This window comes from Lathyrus oleraceus, chromosome 1 (genome assembly GCF_024323335.1).
Source record: "Lathyrus oleraceus cultivar Zhongwan6 chromosome 1, CAAS_Psat_ZW6_1.0, whole genome shotgun sequence".
Taxonomy (NCBI): Eukaryota; Viridiplantae; Streptophyta; class Magnoliopsida; order Fabales; family Fabaceae; genus Lathyrus; species Lathyrus oleraceus.
Window position 1 is genome coordinate 77119034 of NC_066579.1, and position 22660 is coordinate 77141693.

Here is a 22660-nt window from a genome sequence, read left to right on the forward strand (position 1 = left end):
ATACAATGTTTATTTAATCCTTGTGCTTAATATTTTTTTATTACTTGTTCACCTTTAAATCGATTTACTTTTCATGATTTAAAACAGCAGTGGGATTTATGAATGTGTGAAATTAAATATTTATAACTTTGTACTCTAGACATGGATGCATGTGTATGAAACCATTTATAATTTCTTATATACTTTTTATGTTTAATCATAATTTTAAATATGTTAAGAGATTAGGATTTAATAAACCATGATCGGAGTCTTAAACATAATGTTTATATTTATAGACAATAAAAGAAGAATGTTCATAAATAAATAAAAAAGAGAAGTGAAGAAACTAACATATGAACTAACAAAGTTATCAATATTTCCTATCATAGTTCAACATTTGCAACTTCCAGAAAGTATGCTGAATCTTTATCCAAATTCATACACTCATGAATGAAATCAATGATAATCACACCAAACACAAACATCAATTAATTATTATGCACAAATATCAAATCAATATAATCAACTCAAAAAGAAAAAGAAAAAGGTTAAATGATCATAGACTCTAATTAACAAGTTAAGAAATTAGCATAAACAAAATCAAAACCTCTCACACACTAATCTAAGTACATTTCCATGAAGAATCTATCCACAATTTCAAGATAAGTAGGAGAAGTAATCCTTGAATAGAAATAAAGAACTTCTTCAATATCCATCACATAATCTACATTGCTTATATCCAACATCTTCAATTCCCTTAACTTCTCTTCCACCATGCAATATCTTCTCTCTTTCATATCCTTTGAAATAAATGATGAATCTTTTTGCTTTTCTCCTTGAAGGGTCATTCTCTTTTCATTGTTTTTCTTGTCAAAAACCTCTCTTTTCTTCACTTGGTTTTTCTCCTTAGAAGGGCTTGCATTAGACAATTTGGTATAGTTACCATTATTATTGTCAATGTTTGTGTCCATGACATGATTTGTAGCCTCACAATAAGATAAGTGATTGTAAGGAGAAGTGCTTTTTGGAAGCTTTTGGTAGCCAGATGAGAAGAATGACTTGAAGTTCTTTAATGTGGATTTGAAGAACTTCTTGGTGGTAGTGATAGAACTTCTGAGCAACATTGGTAATGATGGATATATTTTTCTTCTACGAATCAAAACGACAAGAACTAAATCTCAGTAAACGGTGATGAATGATTTTGTTGAGGATTTTTCTTTATAGAGGTGATTGAAGAAGAGGAGTTATTAAAGAGAGTTTGGTTTTTCCTTTCCTTTTGTTTGTTTTGTTTTTGTTTTCACAAACTCTTGTGTTATGTTGTCCTTGTTTTCCAAACTTGACCCTACAAATTCTAAACTTGGAAGATTGTGAGTGTTTTTTTTTTATATTTAAAAAACAAGTTTTTTGTTTTTGTTTTGTTAGTTTCGTTGCTTTTACTTTTGATGGTGGAGTTGGTGAGTTGTAGTTTGTTTGGGAAAATGAGAGGTGTGGGTGGTTGTTGAATTGGACTTTCTTGAACTATTTTGTTTCTATACTTTATAGTATTTTTTCTTCTAAAGACTATTCAATAATCATGTTATAATTTTTCTTCTCATTTACCATATACTATATTACAATAGTTTTGTAGACTTGATTCACTATAACATTATGAGTTACAAGACTTGAATGAATTAGGGAGCAACATTAAAAATGAATTAGGGAGCAACATTAAAAATATATTGAATGTAGCATATACTTGACAAGTTGAAGATTGCCACAGTAACACGTGACTGAATAATGACCTAACAGGTCTAGTAGCACAGCAATGTATTTTCAATTTTATTTTAGATGAAAGCAATGTATTTTCAACACAAAAGGTGATTTAAATGATTTGTTTATTCACTTCATACTTATCTTTCACAGTTTATTTAATTACTCAATATTTTTATTTAATTGAAATTTACTATTATTTAAAGATAAACAAATGGATGTTGTGGTGTTGAACTTATGATCTTATATTTGATGTTTATGTTCAGCTATTACATAGATATTTTAACGGGATATTATTTAATACTTTTTAGTAGAGACAATATTCAGTTTTTTAATATAGAAAGTTAAAATAGTTTATTTATTTATAGTTAAACAAATCTATTGAGTGGGAGCTTAAGCCACTAATTTGCTCTTAATAGTTCCGTTTCTGGCATAACCATATTGGCTTTCCTTTTAGTTTCTTTTTTTAAATTTTATCTAGGTGGCTGCCATGTATTACCTTATTTTCTAAATTAATTTAATTAATGAGATTAAAGAATATCTGTGTTATTTTAACTTAAAATGTTGTTTAAATTTGCACATGACATTCCATTTGCAGTCACGTGACAATTTGTCTTCAAAAGCTATCTTTTTATCTCCTCCATGAGCTTCAAAAATTAGGATTTTTCACGTAATCGTATTTAGTTGTCATCGTCTACTGCAAATCATCCACGAGACTCACCTCATAATGGTTGGAAGTTTCGGTTCATGTGTTGAAAATTTCAATGGGAGAAAAATTATGTCTTGTGGACACGAGTTATCCATGAAGATTTACTTTTCCAAATTCAATGCAACCCAAAAAAAAGATATTGGAAGTGCAAGTTACGGAGATTTGTTTAATTTTGTGATCGCTCTTATTTCTTCCCCATTCGTATTTCCTCTACGTTCTAATTACACCCCTTTCTAATTTTGTCACCATTGTATTTCTTTTTCCAAAATGATGTTGATTGTCAAACAAAATTCACTGGGATGATGAATTTTTTTTTGGAAAACAAGTTGAATCAAAATATGACATTGAGTGTTACGATTGTGAAAAACTGAAAGGAAATTTGAGGAAATATGGTGTAGAATTTGGCAAAGAATTTGGGTATGAGTTTGAGAAAACACTAAACAACAAGAAGATTGAGAAACTAAAGCAGAAGGTTGTTGGACAAGTGACTCCAAACACAGGAGGGGGTGAATTGTGATATTCAAAATTTGTGATTAATTTTATTAATTTCTTGATTAAGATCGTATTAGTAATTTTAGGTGAGTAATTTGCAGCAAAAATAAAATACTTAACGTAAATTGCAGAAAATAAAAGGATATGGTTAAAAAGATTGCACTAGAGATTTATAAAGGTTTGGTCGAATGTTGGCCTAGTCCTATCCCTAAAAGGTCTTCTTGGGAGTTTGAATATAAATTTTTGAGCTTTTAAAGATTATGCCCACAAACCTTAATACAATCTGATCTTGAGTTACAAGTTTATCCCCAACCACTGACAACTTTTATCGCATGCTAAGCTAATGAACCAATTAGAGATTCATGACTTATCTCAATAACCAAGGCAAAAAAAAATTCGGCAAAGCTTAAGAAACCAAATATAGATATTTATGATATGTTTATCTCAAGAACCAAACTCGATCTTTTAAGAGTATCACACCCTTAAGAATATAAATGATTGACACGACCACTTAGAAAAAAATCCTTTCTCACAAGAAAACTTTCACTTACTAGTGTCGCTCCCCGGATTTCCCGAATCCAAGTACAAACGCGAAAAGAGGTGGCGCGGAAAAAGAGTAGAGTCGCCAGCTATGTACTTTTATCCCAAGAGGAGGGAAAGGTAGTACTGCATAACCAAGAGGGAACGAATAAAACAAATTCTCGAACCAAAGAAAACTGAGTAAGGGGGCCGGTTACGTGAAGGGAAGGTTATCGCACCCCTTCACGTCTGTGGTACTCCACAGGATCCACGTTTTCTATTTATGTCTAAAGTGTGTGTATAAAAAGTCCTATATGCGATGCGAAAGAGAGAAAATCAAAGTAGGGAAAAGAAAAAGTTATTGCTCGCACAGGCTCTACCCTGCTGCATACATATCTCAAGAAGGATTGAGAATCAGAGCACCGTAGCTCGGCTAACCTATTTTTGTTTGTTTTGTGTTTTTTAGATGAACGATGTTACTACGCAATCTACCGGATGCTCGACCTTTGGAGACTTACTCACCTGTAGTAGAAGGAGTTAACGTGTTCTTAGGAGAAGAAAAATCAATGAGTTTGTTTGTGTTTTAGGAATGCTCATGCAAAAAGGAAGTCCTAGACGAAGGAACCGTGCTACCTTAATTGACATGCAGACGAGAGACTATATGAAGCCTAGCAATCCTATGGGGAGACGATCACACCACACAAAAAACATATAGCATAAAGTAAACGCATCAACAAGGGGGGTTCAAACATACATGGGTAGGGCTTTAGTCAAGAGGGGTCATATCAACCTCAACAAACAAGCCATGGAAAAGGAAATCAAATGGGCTCTTAACCATTGACATTGAACGTCAGGGTGAGAAGATCAAAAGGGTAATGAGGATAAGACCTCATAGCTCTTAACCCTGGACAGGGTGAACTCAGGACAAAGCGTGGGGGTTCAGAAAGATGGAACCCTCTCCACTGACTGACCGGACAAAAGATCTTGGGTTTTTGTTCGACACGTAGTGCGAGCATAAAGAATGACACACTGAATAACGGGGGATTGACTACTAATCCCTTTTATCCGTCAATTGCCTCTTCATGGAGGTCTTTAACACCGGTGCCTCTTCTTGGAGGTCTTTGGGCACAAAAGTAAACACACAAAAATATTGCCTCCTATCGAGGTCTTCCAGCTAAGAAAACGGTAAAATGCTGAAAAGATGTAAAAGGGATCAAGAGATCTACCACACAGATAAAGATCCGAAGTAACAGCAACTAAAGAAACAAGAAACCCAGAGATCTCTCAAGCTAGCACCATCAAAGAAAACAAGTCAGCAAAGCAATCAGAATAACTCTCCAAATGGTATCCCACAAATAAAGTGGAATACCGAGCAAGCTATCTCTTCAGGAGTCATGTGAGCCCTCACAAAAACTCAACAAACAAGTTAGAATGACAAGATGGGGTGCAATCAAGAGTTGCACCAAACAGAAGAATCATAGCAACAACATGAACCATGCTACAAAAAGCAACCAAGGGTAAGAGGCCTAAACCTCTTGTCAAACAAATGCATCAAAAGGGTATAAAAACTCAAAGTCAGGGGGCAAGGATCCACACATCAAGACATGACATACATAGTAAAACATGTGCCCGGATGTAATAGAAAGCATGTCATAACAAACACAAAACATATTGGAGAGCAAACAGAAAAATCAGCTACTGTCGCGATCGCTACTGCTTCGCTTAGCAAAGGCTTAGCGAAGCTTCGCTACAGGTTCGCTTAGCGAGGTGCTAGCGAATGCCTGCGGGTTCTGGGTTCTTCTCTGATAACAGTACGATTTCCGAAACCCCTAAACCCTATGGTACCCATTTCAGAAACTGAGTGATCAAACATTCAAGGTATTGTTCTACACATTCTTGCACATCTAAACCCACATGCAAAACCTAACGATACCCAATCTTTCAAATTCACCCATAATACCTCATACATTCAGAAATTTCAAATTGAAAGCATAAAGTAGTAGAAATAGGGCAAACCTGATTGGAGAGATTGATTGAAATTGAATTGCACGGTTGGGTTTGCAAAGCAATGTTAGAGTTTATGTGAGATGGAATTGATAAAGTGTGTGAGTCAGAGTGAAAAGTCTCATAGTCCGAGTGAATTCTTCAGTGTCTGGAGGCTGCCCTGAATTCTATTAGTTTCTCTAGGGTTTTGTTTCAATGAAATTTTGAATTTATACTCTGATTTTCGTGGCTTGGTGGGCTCAGAATGAAGGCAATTCAGGCCCATGATTTTTCTGTTATACTTTTTTTATTTTTAAAACGCGAGGGCTTCGCCTAGCGAAGGATCTGCTCGCCTAGCGAGCATGATAGTTCAGACTCTGGTGGCTTTTCTTGGGACTCGCTAGGCGAACCATTCTGCTCGCCTAGCGAGCATGACAGCTCAAGAACAAACTTTTGCTCCTTCAAGATAACGTTTTGAATGATGAACAGACCCCGTTTGAACATGTTGGAAGTATCTCAAGCCATTCCCTAGCCATTTGACCCTCAATTGACCAACAGTTGACTTTTGACTTCACAGTTGAATACAAGCTTCTTGGAAGACAAACTCTTGGAGCTAATTTTGATTGACATGATGAAATGCAGTATGAAATGTTAAATGACCTAAAAATGAATGCATGAATGAGGAGGGCAAATTTGAGGTGCTACAGCTTCCCCTATTCGATCAACTGTGAACCTGAACGGATGAAAGCAGCGGCTATCAGACTTTCAAGGTAAATAGGGATTGAATACCAAAAGAACCGGAGAATTTGCACTCTGTAGGTGACGAATCAAGGAAAGCGAGGCCATTTACCGATGGCGGCTTCAAAACAAATTTTATATTTACCAATATCAAAGAAAGCGAGGCCATTTACCGATGGCGGCTTCAAAACAAATTTGATATTTACCGATATCAAAGAAAGCGGGGCCATTTACCGATGGCAGCTTCAAAACAAAATTGATATTTACCGATATCAAAGGAAAGCGAGGCCATTTACCGATGGCGGCTTCAAAAACAAATTTGATATTTACCGATATCAAAGGAAACAAGGCCATTTACCGATGGCGGCTTCAAAACAGATTTGATATTTACCGATATCAAGGAAAGCAAGGCCATTTACCGATGGCGACATCAAAACAAATTTGATATTTACCGATATCAAAGAAAGCGAGGCCATTTACCGATGGCGGCTTCAAAACAAATTTGATATTTACCGATATCAAAGAAAGCGAGACCATTTACCGATGGCGGCTTCAAAACAGATTTGATATTTACCGATACCAAGGAAAGCGCTACAAGACCAGACATTTACCGATGACTAGGAAGGAACTCGATGTTTACCGACATCGAACAAAGATGTTTATAAGTGAAACAAGACCAGACATTTACCGATGATTGGGAAGGAACTCGATGTTTACTGACATCGAACAATGATGTTTATCGACACCAAGGAAAGAATATATTTATGAAACGAAACCATTTACCGATGGCGAAAATGAAGTACTCGATATTTACGGACAGCGAATCTGCTGGGGAATCTTAAACGACAAAACCATTTACTGATGGTTAACAAGCGGCTGATGTTTACCGACATCGAACAATGATGTTTACCGACACCAAAAAAAGGAAAGGACACACACGGGTGTTGACAGAACGATTTTTTGTAGACACCATGAGAGACATGCCATTTACTGATGGCCAACGATTGGAATTCGACATTTACCAACATCGAAAGATGATGTTCACCGACATCAAAGAAAAGCACAAACATTCACAGGGATCAGCACGACACTTACCGGTATCGCAGGGACGATATTTACATATGTCAAAATAAGGCAGACACTTACAGGTGACTACACTGGGAAGAGAATCAAGCTTTCCTTTCACGGACTGGTGAGAAAATAAATCTCACTGGGACTATCGATTCTGAATGTTGTCAAGAGCAACTGCTGCAAATGTGCTACACTGATGTTGAAAAATGATCCGTCTCTTCTGGGGATATGATCCAATCTGGTTTAATGCATGCATGCATATGTTTGAGTTTTCCATGGCGTAATGCTCCATACTGAATGGAAATGCGATTTGAGAATGCGAATGCAAATGATGATTACTACATGCAAGATGCAAAGGGAGGAAAACTCCTACTGGGAAAGCAAATGATCGCTTTACTGAGCACACAATTTCTGATTCGATCTTCCAACTCTGTGGGGACATACAACAATCCTGCTGAGGATACTTGCTGATCTGACATTCTCGGAACGGTAGAGAAACCAACTCAACTAGGGAGTCACTTGTTGGGAAAACACCAACCTCTCGACCATGCTGGGGAAACAAATTCTGAACTCGACTTAAACGACCCAACTTCTTACACGACTGGACAGTGTTGAAACAAAAGGGTCTTCCTTCGAACAAACTTTGGCTCATCTGCTTTAGCCATCAATCAAAGATAGTAACCTGCAAAACGGCAAGACATACATGCCCCAGGGGATCGTATGGACAAAATATACTCAAGTGTACTCAACATTCAAAATGATTTTCATATGTTTTATCTTTCTGCACGTCATTGTCTAGCCTTCATGTTTTTTTATGCAATGTTTATCAAAAATTCGGACGTTTTTTGCAAACAAAACAGTAGAAATAAAAAAACAAGAGAGCAATTTGACTGAATAACAATTTTTATTGATTGAAAACGGCCTATAAAGGCAAATACATCATGAAGCAATTCCTAGGAAGAGGTAATTGCGCCAAAAGAGAAGATAAACTATCCTATTGGCAATGTGAACACGGTATTCCACTATTTTCCAATTCTGTTATGACTCATAAATCTTCAATTTCCCCAAATTCTTTGCTTTCTGAGAAGAGTGATTGGACCGATCATACCCTTCAAGATGGTAGACACTGAAACGCGATGAAGTACAGATAACTCAAACTGTAGTCTTCGCTTTAATCCCTCTTTTGCCTGAACCGCCTTTTCAGGTTTTCAATCCACCGGGATACCCATTTTTGCCTAAGCCGCCTTTGCAGGTTTTCGACTTACCGGGTGTACATATTATTTTTATTCTTTATCCCTAACTTTTGCCCAAACCTTTTTCTTTTCTTTTTCTCTTGGTTCGTCGGGATGCCCCTTTTTTGCCTGGACTTTCTTTTTTTATCGAGCGGGTCAGTTTATGCGAAGTATTTTTTGATTACATCTGAATTCACAGGAGACGGAAAATCTTCACCATCCATAGTTGTAAGCATCAAGGCTCCATCATAAAAGACCTTTTTAACAACATATGGACCTTCATAATTCGGAGTCCACTTGCCCCTGTTATCTGTACCGGGAGGAAGGATCCTCTTCAAAACTAAGTCACCTATCTGATAGCTTCGAGGACGCACTTTCTGATCAAAGGCCTTCTTCATCCTTCTCTGATATAGTTGTCCATGGCACACAGCTGCTAACCGCTTTTCCTCAATTAAATTTAACTCATCAAACCTGGCTTGAACCCACTCAGCCTCGTCAAGTTTTACATCCATCATCACCCTCAAAGAAGGGATTTCAACTTCTACTGGCAAGACTGCCTCCATGCCATACACAAGTGAAAACGGAGTTGCCCCGGTTGACGTACGCACTGAGGTACGATACCCATGCAAAGCGAAAGGCAACATCTCATGCCAATCCTTGTACGTCACAACCATCTTCTGCACAATCTTCTTAATGTTCTTGTTTGCCGCCTCTACAGCACCATCCATCTTTGGTCTGTAAGGAGAAGGATTGTGGTGTTCGATCTTAAAATCTTTGCAAGGCTCTTTCATCATCTTGTTATTGAGATTCGAACCATTACCAGTGATGATTCTCTCAGGAACCCCATAACGACAAATAATTTCTTTCTTAATGAATCGAGCAACCACTTGTCTGGTAACATTGGCATAGGAAGCTGCTTCCACCCACTTGGTAAAGTAATCAATCGCGACTAGGATGAAGTGATGTCCATTAGAAGCAGTAGGTTCAATCTTTCCAATCATATCGATGCCCCACATCGCGAATGGCCAAGGAGAATTCATAATATTCAGAGGATTTGGTGGTACATGCACTTTATCTGCATAGATCTGACATTTGTGGCACTTCCGAGCGTATTTGAAACAATCCGATTCCATGGTTATCCAGTAATAACCGGCTCTTAACAACTTCTTGGCCATTGCATGACCACCAACATGGGTACCGAAAGATCCCTCGTGTACTTCCTGCATTAACATGTCTGCTTCGTGTCTAACCACGCATCTGAGCAGAACCATGTCAAAGTTCCTCTTGTACAACACATCATCCTTATTCAAGTAAGAGCTTCCAGCTAGCCTTCTCAGTGTCTTCTTGTCATTCTTTGACGCTCCTTCAGGATACTCCTGGCTTTTGAGGAAATTCTTAATATCATAAAACCACGGCTTCTCATCAATAACAGACTCGGCTGCAAACACATACGCAGGCCTCTCGAGTCGATTCACAGCAACGTGTGGCACATGATTCTGCCAATGAACTTTAATCATGGAAGACAATGTGGCTAAGGCATCAACCATTTGATTTTCATCTCGGGATACATGATACAACTTTACTGTCTTGAAGAAAGTCAGGATCCTTCTGGTGTAATCTCTATAAGGAATCAAATGCGGCTGATGAGTATTCCAGTCTCCATTGACTTGGTTAATCACTAGAGCAGAATCTCCATAAATGTCCATAGTTTTGATCCTTAGATCGATGGCTTCCTCAATCCTCATGATACAGGCCTCGTACTCAGCTTCGTTGTTGGTTACTTCAAAAGTCAATATGTCAGAAAAAGGTATGTGTGCACCTTTGGGATTAATGAGTACTGCCCCAACACCATTTCCATTCACATTTACCGCCCCATCAAACATCAATGTCCACTTGTCATCGGGATCCGGTCCTTCCTCGACAAGAGGCTCTTCACAATCTTTCATCTTTAAGTACATGATATCTTCATCGGGGAATTCAAACATCATCGGCTGATAGTCATCAATTGGTTGTTCGGCAAGGTAATCAGACAGAATACTACCCTTGATGGCCTTTTGCGACGTGTACTAGATATCATACTCTGTCAAAATCATCTGCCAACGAGCCACTCGTCCGGTAAGAGCCGGCTTTTCAAAGATATACTTTACTGGGTCCATCTTAGAAATCAACAAGGTAGTATGGTTCAACATATATTGTCTTAGTCGGCGAGCAGCCCATGCCAAAGCGCAGCAAGTTTTCTCGAGCAGTGAATATCTTGTTTCACAGTCGGTAAACTTTTTGCTAAGGTAGTATATTGCATGCTCTTTTTGACCAGACTCGTCATGCTGTCCTAATACATACCCCATCGAATTCTCTGTTACTGAAAGGTACATTATCATAGGCCTCCTAGGAACTGGAGGTATAAGAATTGGAGGTTTCTGCAAATATTCTTTTATCTTATCAAAAGCTTTTTGACAATCATTGTTCCACCTGATTGCTTGATCTTTTCTTAGCAATTTAAATATCGGTTCGCACGTAGCTGTTAGATGAGATATGAACCGTGCAATGTAGTTCAGCCTCCCTAAAAACCCACGAACCTGCTTTTCCGTTCTTGGTTCAGGCATTTCTTGAATAGCTTTTACTTTCGCTGGATCAACCTCAATCCCTTTCTCACTGACGATGAAACCTAACAGCTTTCCAGATCTCACTCCAAATGTACACTTGTTTGGATTCAGCCTCAGTTTGAACTTTCTCAATCTTTCAAACAACTTTTGCAAGTTTACCAAGTGCTCCTCTTCTGTCTGAGACTTCGCAATCATATCATCCACGTACACTTCAATTTCTTTGTGCATCATGTCATGAAAGAGAGTCGTCATAGCTCTTTGGTAGGTAGCACCGGCGTTCTTCAACCCGAATGGCATTACCTTATAACAGAACATGCCCCAAGGTGTAATGAATGTCGTCTTCTCCATGTCTTCTGGCGCCATCTTGATTATAGCCCGAAAATCCATCCATGAAAGAGAAAACCGAGGACTGAGCAGTGTTATCGACCAATACATCAATGTGAGGTAATGGGAAGTCATCTTTCGGACTGGCTCTGTTTAAATCTCGGTAATCGACACACATCCTGACTTTACCATCCTTCTTCGGCACGGGTACGATGTTGGCCACCCAAGGGATAATTGGTAACTGCTAGAAAACCTGCATCCAACTGCTTCTGAACCTCCTCTTTGATCTTGACAGCCATATCGGGACTAGTTCTGCGAAGCTTCTGCTTTACCGAAGGACAATCTTCTCTGAGAGGTAGCCTGTGCACCACAATATTTGTATCCGAACCAGGCATATCTTGATACGACCATGCGAATACGTCCACATATTCTTGCACCATTTCAATCAGCCCTCTCTTGACCTTTTCCTCTAAAGCAGCCCCTATCTTGATCTCTTTCTTTGCGTCCTCAGTACCAAGGTTAATGACTTCCAACTCTTCCTGATGAGGTTGAATGACCCTTTCCTCCTATTTCAATAGTTTGGCCAATTCCTTGGGGAGTTCACAATCTTCTTCACTCTCCTCTTCGGCTTGGTAAATGGGATTATCAAAGTCATACTGAGCCATAACAGAACTGTTTTTAATGGAATGCGCAAGATCAATTCTGCACGAACGATGTTTCATGCTTTATTTTAGAAAAGAGTTCAAGGAAGTCACAAAAAAACATTGCCATTTTTATTATTTTGAAAATGAAAAAAAAAACAGAAAGACAGTGAACACAAATTTGATTGCAAAACGTCCTTTATTGATGATAATCATTGAAAATTCAAAACATGATGTGGCCCTACAATGAACCACTACGCCTTGGGCAGAGCGTAGGGCTTTCATGAAAAATGAAAAACAAAAGAAAATTACTCTGTCTGAAGAGTAACTTGGACTATTTCTTCAGCAGTCCAGTTGTTGATCCTCTCCCCTGGAGCACACGGGCGCACCCAATTATCCATATCACAATCACTGTCACCACTACGCCAAAAACTGGAATAGACAGCGCACCTTAGAGGGCGCTTTATTACAAAAGCGCACTCTAAAGTGAAGCAAAAAAATAAGGAGCGAACAATTGGAATAGACAACGCACTTTAGAGGGCGCTTTTGTAATAAATCGCCCTCTAAGGTGAAGCGAAAAAATAAGGAGGAGATAGAGGGACAACAATACAGGGCGCTTTTTAGAAAGCGCCCTCTAAGGTTACCCTTAGAGGACGCTTTTAAAAAAGCGCTCTATAAGTCCATGTGCATTTCAAGTTTATAAAGCGCTTTTGGAAAGCCTTAGAGAGCGCTTTCATAAGCGCCCTCTTAGGCCCCCTTTAGAGGGCGCTTTTTTTCCACAAGCGCCCTCTAAGGTCTCCTTTATTAAACATTAAAATTATAACATACTGTGCGTTTTGTTATTTCACTCTCTGTTATTTTCGTTCTTTTTCACGTTAGGGTTCTCACTGCTACGATTTTCGCTACTTCTAAGGCGTTCTCCTTCCACCTCTGTTAGATTTACGACGTTTACTCCTTCTATTAATTCGTTGTTAGATGTTCGATTTTGACACCATAGGTATTTTTCTAATCTTCATATTACTTGGTTTCTCTTCTGACGTTCGCTATTGTTCATTTTTGGTTTCATTTTTCTTGGTTCATACATTTATTGAGTATTCTCAACATTAATTATTGTGTTGCAATGCTAGCAATGGAGACTAGGCATTATGGGTTAAATTTCACCAACTGTTCCATTTGTTTCTCGATGTAGAAAAAGGAGGCAGCAATATCTAAAACACCTTCTACCAATCAAAGGTACACTATGCAGCTTATGAGTGTATTTATTCTAGCATACATAGCATAGCTAGTAACTTAAGAAGTTTAGGTATGGATATTATTTGATAGAGTAAATTAGAGTCGACTATTCTTCTGTTAGCTTTCAGTTAGACCATTATACAATTCTACATATATATTTTCTAGTCAATGTTTATCTTTTGTAAATACTATATGATGATATATAACTATGCTACAAATTAGTGCATACCACTAATCCTTAATGCATGGTTCATACATTCTCATGCTATTGAAGTCAGAGATATCTGAAAATGTTGAGAAACTAACTCAATAAACCAAAATTGTTTTGGTTTTGGGTTGTTGTTGGAGACATGAATGCCCTGCACAGAGACTAACTCAATAAAGCGAAATTGTTTTGTCTCATCCCATTTTTGGTTTCTCTTATGAAATTATTTTTTGTTTATTCTAATTAGTAATGGATAATACATGGATGTCTTCCAATCGATTGTCGAGAGAGTACGAGAATGGGGTATCAGAATTCGTTAAGTTTGCCGTTGCGCACGCCGAAGACCCCAGTAGAATGATATGTCCTTGCTTGGGTTGTTGTTATGGGAAACGGGTTGACGCAGTTCAGTTGACATCGCATCTAATGAGGCATGGAATTGATCGAAGTTATACATGTTGGAATTTGCATGGTGAGAAAAGTAACGAGAATGTTGAACCGGGGGATAGTACGACCTATGCCTCAAACTATAGTGGCGCAGATACATACGATTGTGAAGGACTTAAACCCCAAATTTGCAAATCTGTCGTATTTTGGTGTTATCGAGCACATTTGGGTGTTTGATTATGAGAAGTTTCAGATTCCTATATTTGGTTGCAAGTGGGTTGAAAATAATAACGACATTCGAATGGATAAGTCAGGATTTTTGCAAGTGGATCTTAATAGGGTGGGATACAAAGATGAGTCTTTTATTCTAGCCTCTCAAGCTAGACAAGTGTTCTATGTCAATGATCCGAAAAGTACGAAATAGTCTATAGTTATTTTTTCCAACAAAGTAATTGATGAAAACACTGGAGATCAAGGTGATATTGATGTTGAGATTGAATCGTTTACCAGAAATGATCAAGATGAGAATATTATATCAAATGATTCATATATTAGAAATGATCATAATGAGGGTATTTGGATCAATCCAACCGTCCGTGTTGTTAAGAGACATGTAGAACATATTCCAACCAAGAAAATAAAGAGAACTTAGTGAAAAAGGTACAGGTCAAATGATTTTAATTGTTTTCTTTATTACAGGTAAAATGGCTTTTATTACAGCAAATCGAGTCAGTTGCATCAAAAAAAAAGGTATAAACACAATTATATGATATTTATGCATAGAAAATGTTAATTCTTGATCTTATACTTCACCTAACTAATTTTATGATATTTTAGGTTCATGCTATTGATATTGAACAAAAAGAGGTTGTTGCTAAGAAGACTACGGCTAGCAAAAAAAACATACATCTCAGAGATGCTTTTGCTACTTAGTTTTATTTCTTTTTAAGTTATGAATTGGTTGTATATTTAGAATCTTTAGAAGTTAAACGATTATATATCAGTGGATTGTTGTATATGTATGGATTGTTGTATATAAGGCTTGTTGAATGCAATGTGTGAAAAAGGGCTTCAAATTATACAGTTTTAGGTGTACTGCTTCAATATGCAGGTTGTCTAAAATAAATAAATAAATATAGCGCTTTTTAAAAAAAAATTTAAATAACCACCCACTTTAGAGGGCGCTTTCCAAAATAAGCGCCCTCTAAACCCTTTAACTTTCCACTTTAGAGGGCGCTTTCCAGTAAAAGCGCCCTCTAAACCCTTAAAAGTTTCCACTTTAGAGGGCGCTTTCCAGTAAAAGCGCCCTCTAAACCCTTAAAAGTTTCCACTTTAGAGGGTGCTTTCTTTAAAAAGCGCCCTCTAAAGTGGCCCTTAAAGGGCTTAAAGAGCCACTTTAGAGAGCGCTTTCACCAGGAAAAAAAGCGCTGTCTTTACCTATGCCAGCGCCAGATTAGAGGGCGCTTTAAAGCGCTGTTATAGGCCAAAAAAAGCGCTCTCTTTTCCCTTATTTGGCGTAGTGCACCATCTTCATCGTCTGTTGCAAAGACATCCCCGTGATTCATCAATCCAGCACTAGTGAAAGTACACGGCCTTTTCTGATTCTGGACATCCTGCTCTGATGATTGAAAAGGCTGAAAAATGATATGCATATGCGGGTTGACTTTTTTTTTATGCATTATTTTTTTGAAAATGAACATGCTATGATGCAAAATGATGAAACAATGGCGGGTTGGCTGTGTATCACGAGGCACAGGATCAGAACTTCAGCATGAATTCGGAACCGGGAACCATAGAACACAGTCATCAACTTAGAACACATACTTCAGAACCAACGGTCACCAACAAGAACCAAACAAAAGTCACCAACAGGACACGGTCACCAACAGTACCTGTAAATGATTCATTCCCGCCCCACTCACGGGTGTAATCTAGGCCAGGGTAAGGTTAAGAGAAACGCAGGATAAACAATCCTTTCAAGAATATCATCATATGCACACCAGGTGTATGCAACGATAATACCCCATCAGAATCTGAACTGCTCGTGATACCATGTTCCGCTAAGTGGCGCCATAACACCCGCTTCCCATGAATCACTTTATTCCTAGGTGTCCTAAAGTTCACTCATAGCCTGTGTATTGGGTCTTTTATCTCTTGTGACTCCCACTCAACAACGAAACAGATACACAGCCAGCTCAGTGTGCATGAAACAGTAAAGCGCACATAGGATGCAATGCAAGCAGATAAATATGCAAAGCAATAAATAAATAACACACAATAGACAATAAACAAACAAACGCTAGGAAAGGCCCACTAGGGAAAATCAAATCACCAGCAGAGTCGCCAGCTGTCGCTCCCCGGATTTCCCAAATCCAAGTACAAACGCGAAAAGAGGTGGCGCGGAAAAAGAGTAGAGTCGCCAGCTATGTACTTTTATCCCAAGAGGAGGGAAAGGTAGTACTGCATAACCAAGAGGGAACGGATAAAACAAAGTCTCGAACCAAAGAAAACTGAGTAAGAGGGCGGTTAAGTGAAGGGAAGGTTATCGCACCCCTTCACGTCTGTGGTACTCCATAGGATCCACGTTTGCTATTTATGTCCAAAGTGTGTGTATAAAAAGTCCTATATGCGATGCGAAAGAGAGAAAATCAAAGTAGGGAAAAGAAAAAGTTATTGCTCGCAGAGGCCCTACCCTACTGCATACGTATCTCAAGAAGGATTGAGAATCAGAGCACCGTAGCTCGGCTAACCTATTTTTGTTTATTTTGTTTTTTTAGATGAACGACATTACTACGCAATCTACCGGATGCTCGACCTTTGGAGACTTACTCACCTGTAGTAGAAGGAGTTAACATGTTCTTAGGAGAAGAAAAATCAATGAGTTTGTTTGTGTTTTAGGAATGCTCATGCAAAAAGGAAGTCCTAGACGAAGGAACCGTGCTACCTTAATTGACATGCAGACGAGAGACTATACGAAGCCTAGCAATCCTATGGGGAGACGATCACACCACACAAAAAACATATAGCATAAAGTAAACGCACCAACAAGGGGGGTTCAAACATACATGGGTAGGGCTTTAGTCAAGAGGGGTCATATCAACCTCGACAAACAAGCCATGGAAAAGGTAATCAAATGGGCTCTTAACCACTGACATTGAACGTCAGGGTGAGCAAATCAAAAGGGTAATGAGGATAAGACCTCATAGCTCTTAACCCTGGACAGGGTGAACTCAAGAAAAAGCGTGGGGGTTCAGAAAGATGGAACCCTCTCCACTGACTGACCGGACAAAAGATCTTTGTTTTGAAGCATCGACACGTAGTGCGAGCATAAAGAACGACACACTGAATAACGGGGGATTGACTACTAATCCCTTTTATCCGTCAATTGCCTCTTCATGGAGGTCTTTAACACTGGTGCATCTTCTTGGAGGTCTTTGGGCACAAAAGTAAACACACAAAAATATTGCCTCCTATCGAGGTCTTCCAGCTAAGAAAATGGTAAAATGCTGAAAAGATGTAAAAGGGATCAAGAGATCTACCACACAGATAAAGATCCAAAGTAACAGCAACTAAAGAAACAAGAAACCCAGAGATCTCTCAAGCTAGCACCATCAAAGAAAACAAGTCAGCAAAAAAATCAGAATAACTCTCCAAATGGTATCCCACAAATAAAGTGGAATACCGAGCAAGCTATCTCTTCAGGAGTCATGTGAGCCCTCACAAAAACTCAACAAACAAGTTAGAATGACAAGATGGGGTGCAATCAAGAGTTGCACCAAACAGAAGAATCATAGCAACAACATGAACCATGCTACAAAAAGCAACCAAGGGTAAGAGGCCTAAACCTCTTGTCAAACAAATGCATCAAAAGGGTATCAAAACTCAAAGTCAGGGGGCAAGGATCCACACATCAAGACATGACATACATAGTAAAACATGTGCCCGGATGTAATAGAAAGCATGTCATAACAAACACAAAACATATTGGAGAGCAAACAGAAAAATCAGCTACTGTCGCGATCGCTACTGCTTCGCTTAGCAAAGGCTTAGCGAAGCTTCGCTACAGGTTCGCTTAGCGAGGTGCTAGCGAATGCCTGCGGGTTCTGGGTTCTTCTCTGATAACAGTACGATTTCCGAAACCCCTAAACCCTATGGTACCCATTTCAGAAACTGAGTGATCAAACATTCAAGGTATTGTTCTACACATTCTTGCACATCTAAACCCACATGCAAAACCTAACGATACCCAATCTTTCAAATTCACCCATAATACCTCATACATTCAGAAATTTCAAATTGAAAGCATAAAGTAGTGGAAATAGGGAAAACCTGATTGGAGAGATCGATTGAAATTGAATTGCACGGTTGGGTTTGCAAAGCAATGTTAGGGTTTATGTAAGATGGAATTGATAAAGTGTGTGAGTCAGAGTGAAAAGTCTCAGAGTCCGAGTGAATTCTTCAGTGTCTGGAGGCTGCCCTGAATTCTATTAGCTTCTCTAGGGTTTTGTTTGAATGAAATTTTGAATTTATACTCTGATTTTCGTGGCTTGGTGGGCTCAGAATGAAGGCAATTCAGGCCCATGATTTTTCTGTTATACTTTTTTCATTTTTAAAACGCGAGGGCTTTGCCTAGCGAAGGATCTGCTCGCCTAGCGAGCATGACAGTTCAGACTCTGGTGGCTTTTCTTGGGACTCGCTAGGCGAACCATTCTGCTCGCCTAGCGAGCATGACAGCTCAAGAACAGACTTTTACTCCTTCAAGATAACATTTTGAATGATGAACAGACCCCGTTTGAACATGTTGCAAGTATCTCAAGCCATTCCCTAGCCATTTGACCCTCAGTTGACCAACAATTGACTTTTGACTTCACAGTTGAATACAAGCTTCTTGGAAGACAAACTCTTGGAGCTAATTCTGATTGACATGATGAAATGCAGTATGAAATGTTAAATGACCTAAAAATGAATGCATGAATGAGGAGGCAAAATTTGAGGTGCTACAACTAGTACTAACGTAATATAAAGTGAAAAGAATGTTTACACGCGCGCGCGTATTAGAGAGAGAGAGAGAGAGAGAGAGAGAGAGAGAGAGAGAGAGAGAGAGAGAGATTTCAAAGAAATAGTAAAACATTGGAAAATGGCATGACTTGAATTGGAGGCGTGCCTCCTTTATATAGTAGTTGGAAAAAACAAAAATGGAAATGATTCATGGGTTGAATAAATTATCTATTCGATTAGCATAAATCTCTAATCGATTAGACATCTCACTTTTAATCGATTATCACGCCAAAATAGGAAGTTTTGGATATATAGTTGTTGCAAGTCATTAATGTGTTGTCCATGTCTTTTTAGTAATCGACTATCACTCTTCTAATCGATTAGCTTGATGCTCTAATAGATTAGATGACTCAAAAATGTTTTCCTAGTCGATTAGCTTAATTGACTAATCGATTGGTTAGTTAAAAAATTATTTAAAAGGTTTGGACAACTTTTTAATTACTTTTTGACTTAGAAAATGATTTTTAAGTTTAAACACATTTAAGCAAATATTTTTAGGTGTGTGTGTGTGTGTGAGTTCCTTATTATTTTAAAGTTACTTCCTTACTTTTATAAAACTTGGGTCACTCAGACAGATAGATAGACATGATCTAGTGAGCTTTCACACTTTCTCTCTTTTATTACTCTGAGGCTCCCAAGACATTTATCAGATGCATCGATCATATAAGCAATTTAATTTTGAGTGTCTTTCTATTAATGAGGTATGGGATGTTTTTTTGGTTAGGCCACCATCATAAAAGGGTTGAAAGTTATTGCCACCGACTTTATCACAACTATTGACGTTGTCGTCACCAAAACTTCATAGAGAATCTTTTATGGGGTTGCCAACTTTATATTTGCAAGCACATAGATCCATAAAGGCTTCATATGATATGAAGAAGATTAATGCACTAATTTACCTTCTTATTTCATCTTGGATTTTTTTTCAATAATGTATAAATAAATGTAGTATGGTGTGTTACCACTAATGTGTACCAAAATAATGACTTGTAATATGTTTTTATCGATGAAATGAATGAAAGTTCTTATCATTTATACATAGCTTCTGATTTACTCACTGCTTCTATTTTTGTTGCAACATTGAAACATATATTAGACATCATGAAGAAATATATAAGAATTGTCATTGTATGTCAATCCAAGAAAATATTTATGTTACATAGGTTTTGTAAACCAGAACTCTAATACTATAATTGAACCACCAATAATGAAGAAATAAACTAGATTTATGAGATACCATAAATAAACAATTACATTGCATTCATTGTGTTAGTTCCAAAGTGAACTAAACTAACATTATGCACACATAACATTACAATTATATCCAAAATAAGCATACTTTGTGTATTAACCTAAAAACATTGTGCATTATAGTCTTGAAAATAAAACCTAACATTGTGCATTACACACATTACAAAAGCTCCTAAATTGGATTACAAAAATTCCATGAAAAATAACTATGACATTTTCCTTGATATCTCACCCTGTGACTTTATTTTGCAAATATAAGTCCCTAATATGGGGTCTTTTAAGGTATGAGCATCATCTTTGGTATTGTCAATTTCCAATGGTGCAGATGTACTTGAATCCAGACCAACATTATTCCTAGACCTCCAAATAGTCTTCAAATTGTCACTTGTCCTCTTAGGTTTTGTTGGGATTTCTTATTTGTATCAATTCTTTATTTCTTCATTCTTGGAGATTTGTTATGGACAACTACTTCCTCAATCACTAGTGAAGGATTAAAAATCTGAGATTCTTCTTTGTGGGATTGTTGACCTTCAACCTCAATAAAGTTCATCATATCTCCAATGGGTAAATCAATATCAATGTCATACCAATCATTTGTCACATTTGCATCATCTTCAGTACTTGTAGCAACATCTTCAGTACCTGTAGCAGCATCATTACCTACATTTTTCACATTCTTAACAGTAGTTTTTGCATAATTGTGAGATTTGGTTCATGGTGTTTTCCTTTAAGACACAAAACATAAAAAAGTAATCATAAGAATAATAAGTGTAACAAATAAACCAGATAATCACAAGAACATATATGTCCGATTTTTCTTCAATGCAATAGGGTCATGCTCTTTACTTTGATATTTTCTTGAGTTATGCCCATACTTGTCACACTTGGTGTACCTAAAACTAATACCATGCCTTCTCTTCTGGAACCGGTCCTATCGTGTTCTCTAAATCTAAGCCTCCTAGCCACTCACACATTGTGATTATACCATATTCATAAGATAATTTATAATCCACTCATACACCATGATTATAAGTTTGTCCCTGGCCTGCAAGATTATGCTATTGAAATACTCACTAATATCATTTATCAACACATCACATTTTGGGTAAAAACTAAAGGCATGTTGTTTACCAGCTTTTTTTTGTAAACAATCACGAGTTTGAAATTCTGTGAGATTAACTCGAAAAATCTCCAAAGCAATTTGTTCAAATAATTTGTGTCAACACATGTGCGTGTGAATTGAATGCAACGTAGAAAAAGACTTTAAATGAAGTCAGGTTGTGATAAATGATAAGGTAAAATGAAATAAATGAAATTAAACAAAACGAAGGTTAAAGTACATGTTCCGTTTAAGGAAGCAAAAAGACTAAAAAAAGAGTGGACGCAAACGCATACATGTTTCTTGCTCAACTGTTTCGCTCTTTGACTCGGGTACTCTAGTGGTATGGAGAGTATGTATGAAATTTTACGACCCCTGATCCTATGTACGAGTCTGTTACTTATTATATTTATAAAGTAACCGTCAACAGCGATTATGATTACTCTAGGACTACTGCGTTTAATCCACGTTCAATCTTCAAGATTCCATTAGTGTGCTTACGTGTCTTCCAAGACATTCTCTGTTCAAAACCTACGTTTGAGTGGTAACTTCTTCCCACTTCTTCACGAACCTTAGATGTTAATCGCTCCAACGTGTTGTCGACACTGCTTATTAAGGACTCAAGACTTATAATTTTACTAAGTCTTTTGCATCACATGGCTTAATCGACTGGTCCTCTTGAAGGAATAAATATATATGTCGATTGTCCTTCTCGTGATTCTGGACATGTTCCTAGGTCTGGGGGAATTTATCCTTGAGAGTCCTCCAAACCATGTCTCATTGTGTTGACAACTCATTCGAACCTTCGTCGTTGGTCTATCAATGACTTATCACTAATGCTTTTTAAGGATACTTTATTAATGTTTTCTCATAGTAAATGTCCTTCATTGACATTCTTTGTTAACTTTCTAGTAGCTAAAAATCCATGTGTAACAGATGCCCCCAAAAAAAATGTCATTGCTGACCCATATCAGAAGGGAGAAAGGAGGCATTGTTTGTAACTACTTTGTCACTGTTCACATTTTGTGCCACATCACTTCAATCATGCTTGTTGTCAGTCATTATGACTAACTTTTTCTACCATTGCACACGTCGTGGTCGTGCATGAAAATTCTCTATGATTACCTCATATTCCCTAGGAAGACTAAGTGGAAAGGAAATGCTATAAATTTCGTCTTGCTTTCCTCATGGCTTTTATATGCCACTTGCCGAATCAACCACCATGTGGCCGATCTTTCTCGGACAAAACTGAATTGTTTCTTCATCCTCTATTTAAACATGTTTATTGAAACACTTTCTTCTTTCATGTTTCTGCACTTTACCTCACTAAAACCCTAGCTTTTCCTTCTTCCTTACGCTCTTCATCAGACAAAAACCATATCCTTCAATG

At 37.8% G+C, this 22660-nt stretch overlaps 1 protein-coding gene across 1 annotated transcript; it reads right to left on the reverse strand.

The window, feature by feature from the left end:
- Positions 1 to 522: 522 nt before the first annotated feature.
- On the reverse strand, positions 523 to 1346 carry LOC127115451 (uncharacterized). The gene has a single exon (XM_051046992.1). It carries the CDS (start codon positions 1101 to 1103, stop codon positions 597 to 599), a length of 507 nt encoding a protein of 168 aa, XP_050902949.1. The 5' UTR covers positions 1104 to 1346; the 3' UTR covers positions 523 to 596.
- Between the last annotated feature and the right edge of the window lie 21314 nt (positions 1347 to 22660).

Excerpts from the sequence above, each read along its gene's own strand:
- LOC127115451 (XM_051046992.1), bottom strand. The coding sequence starts at position 1,103 with ATGTTGCTCAGAAGTTCTATCACTACCACCAAGAAGTTCTTCAAATCC.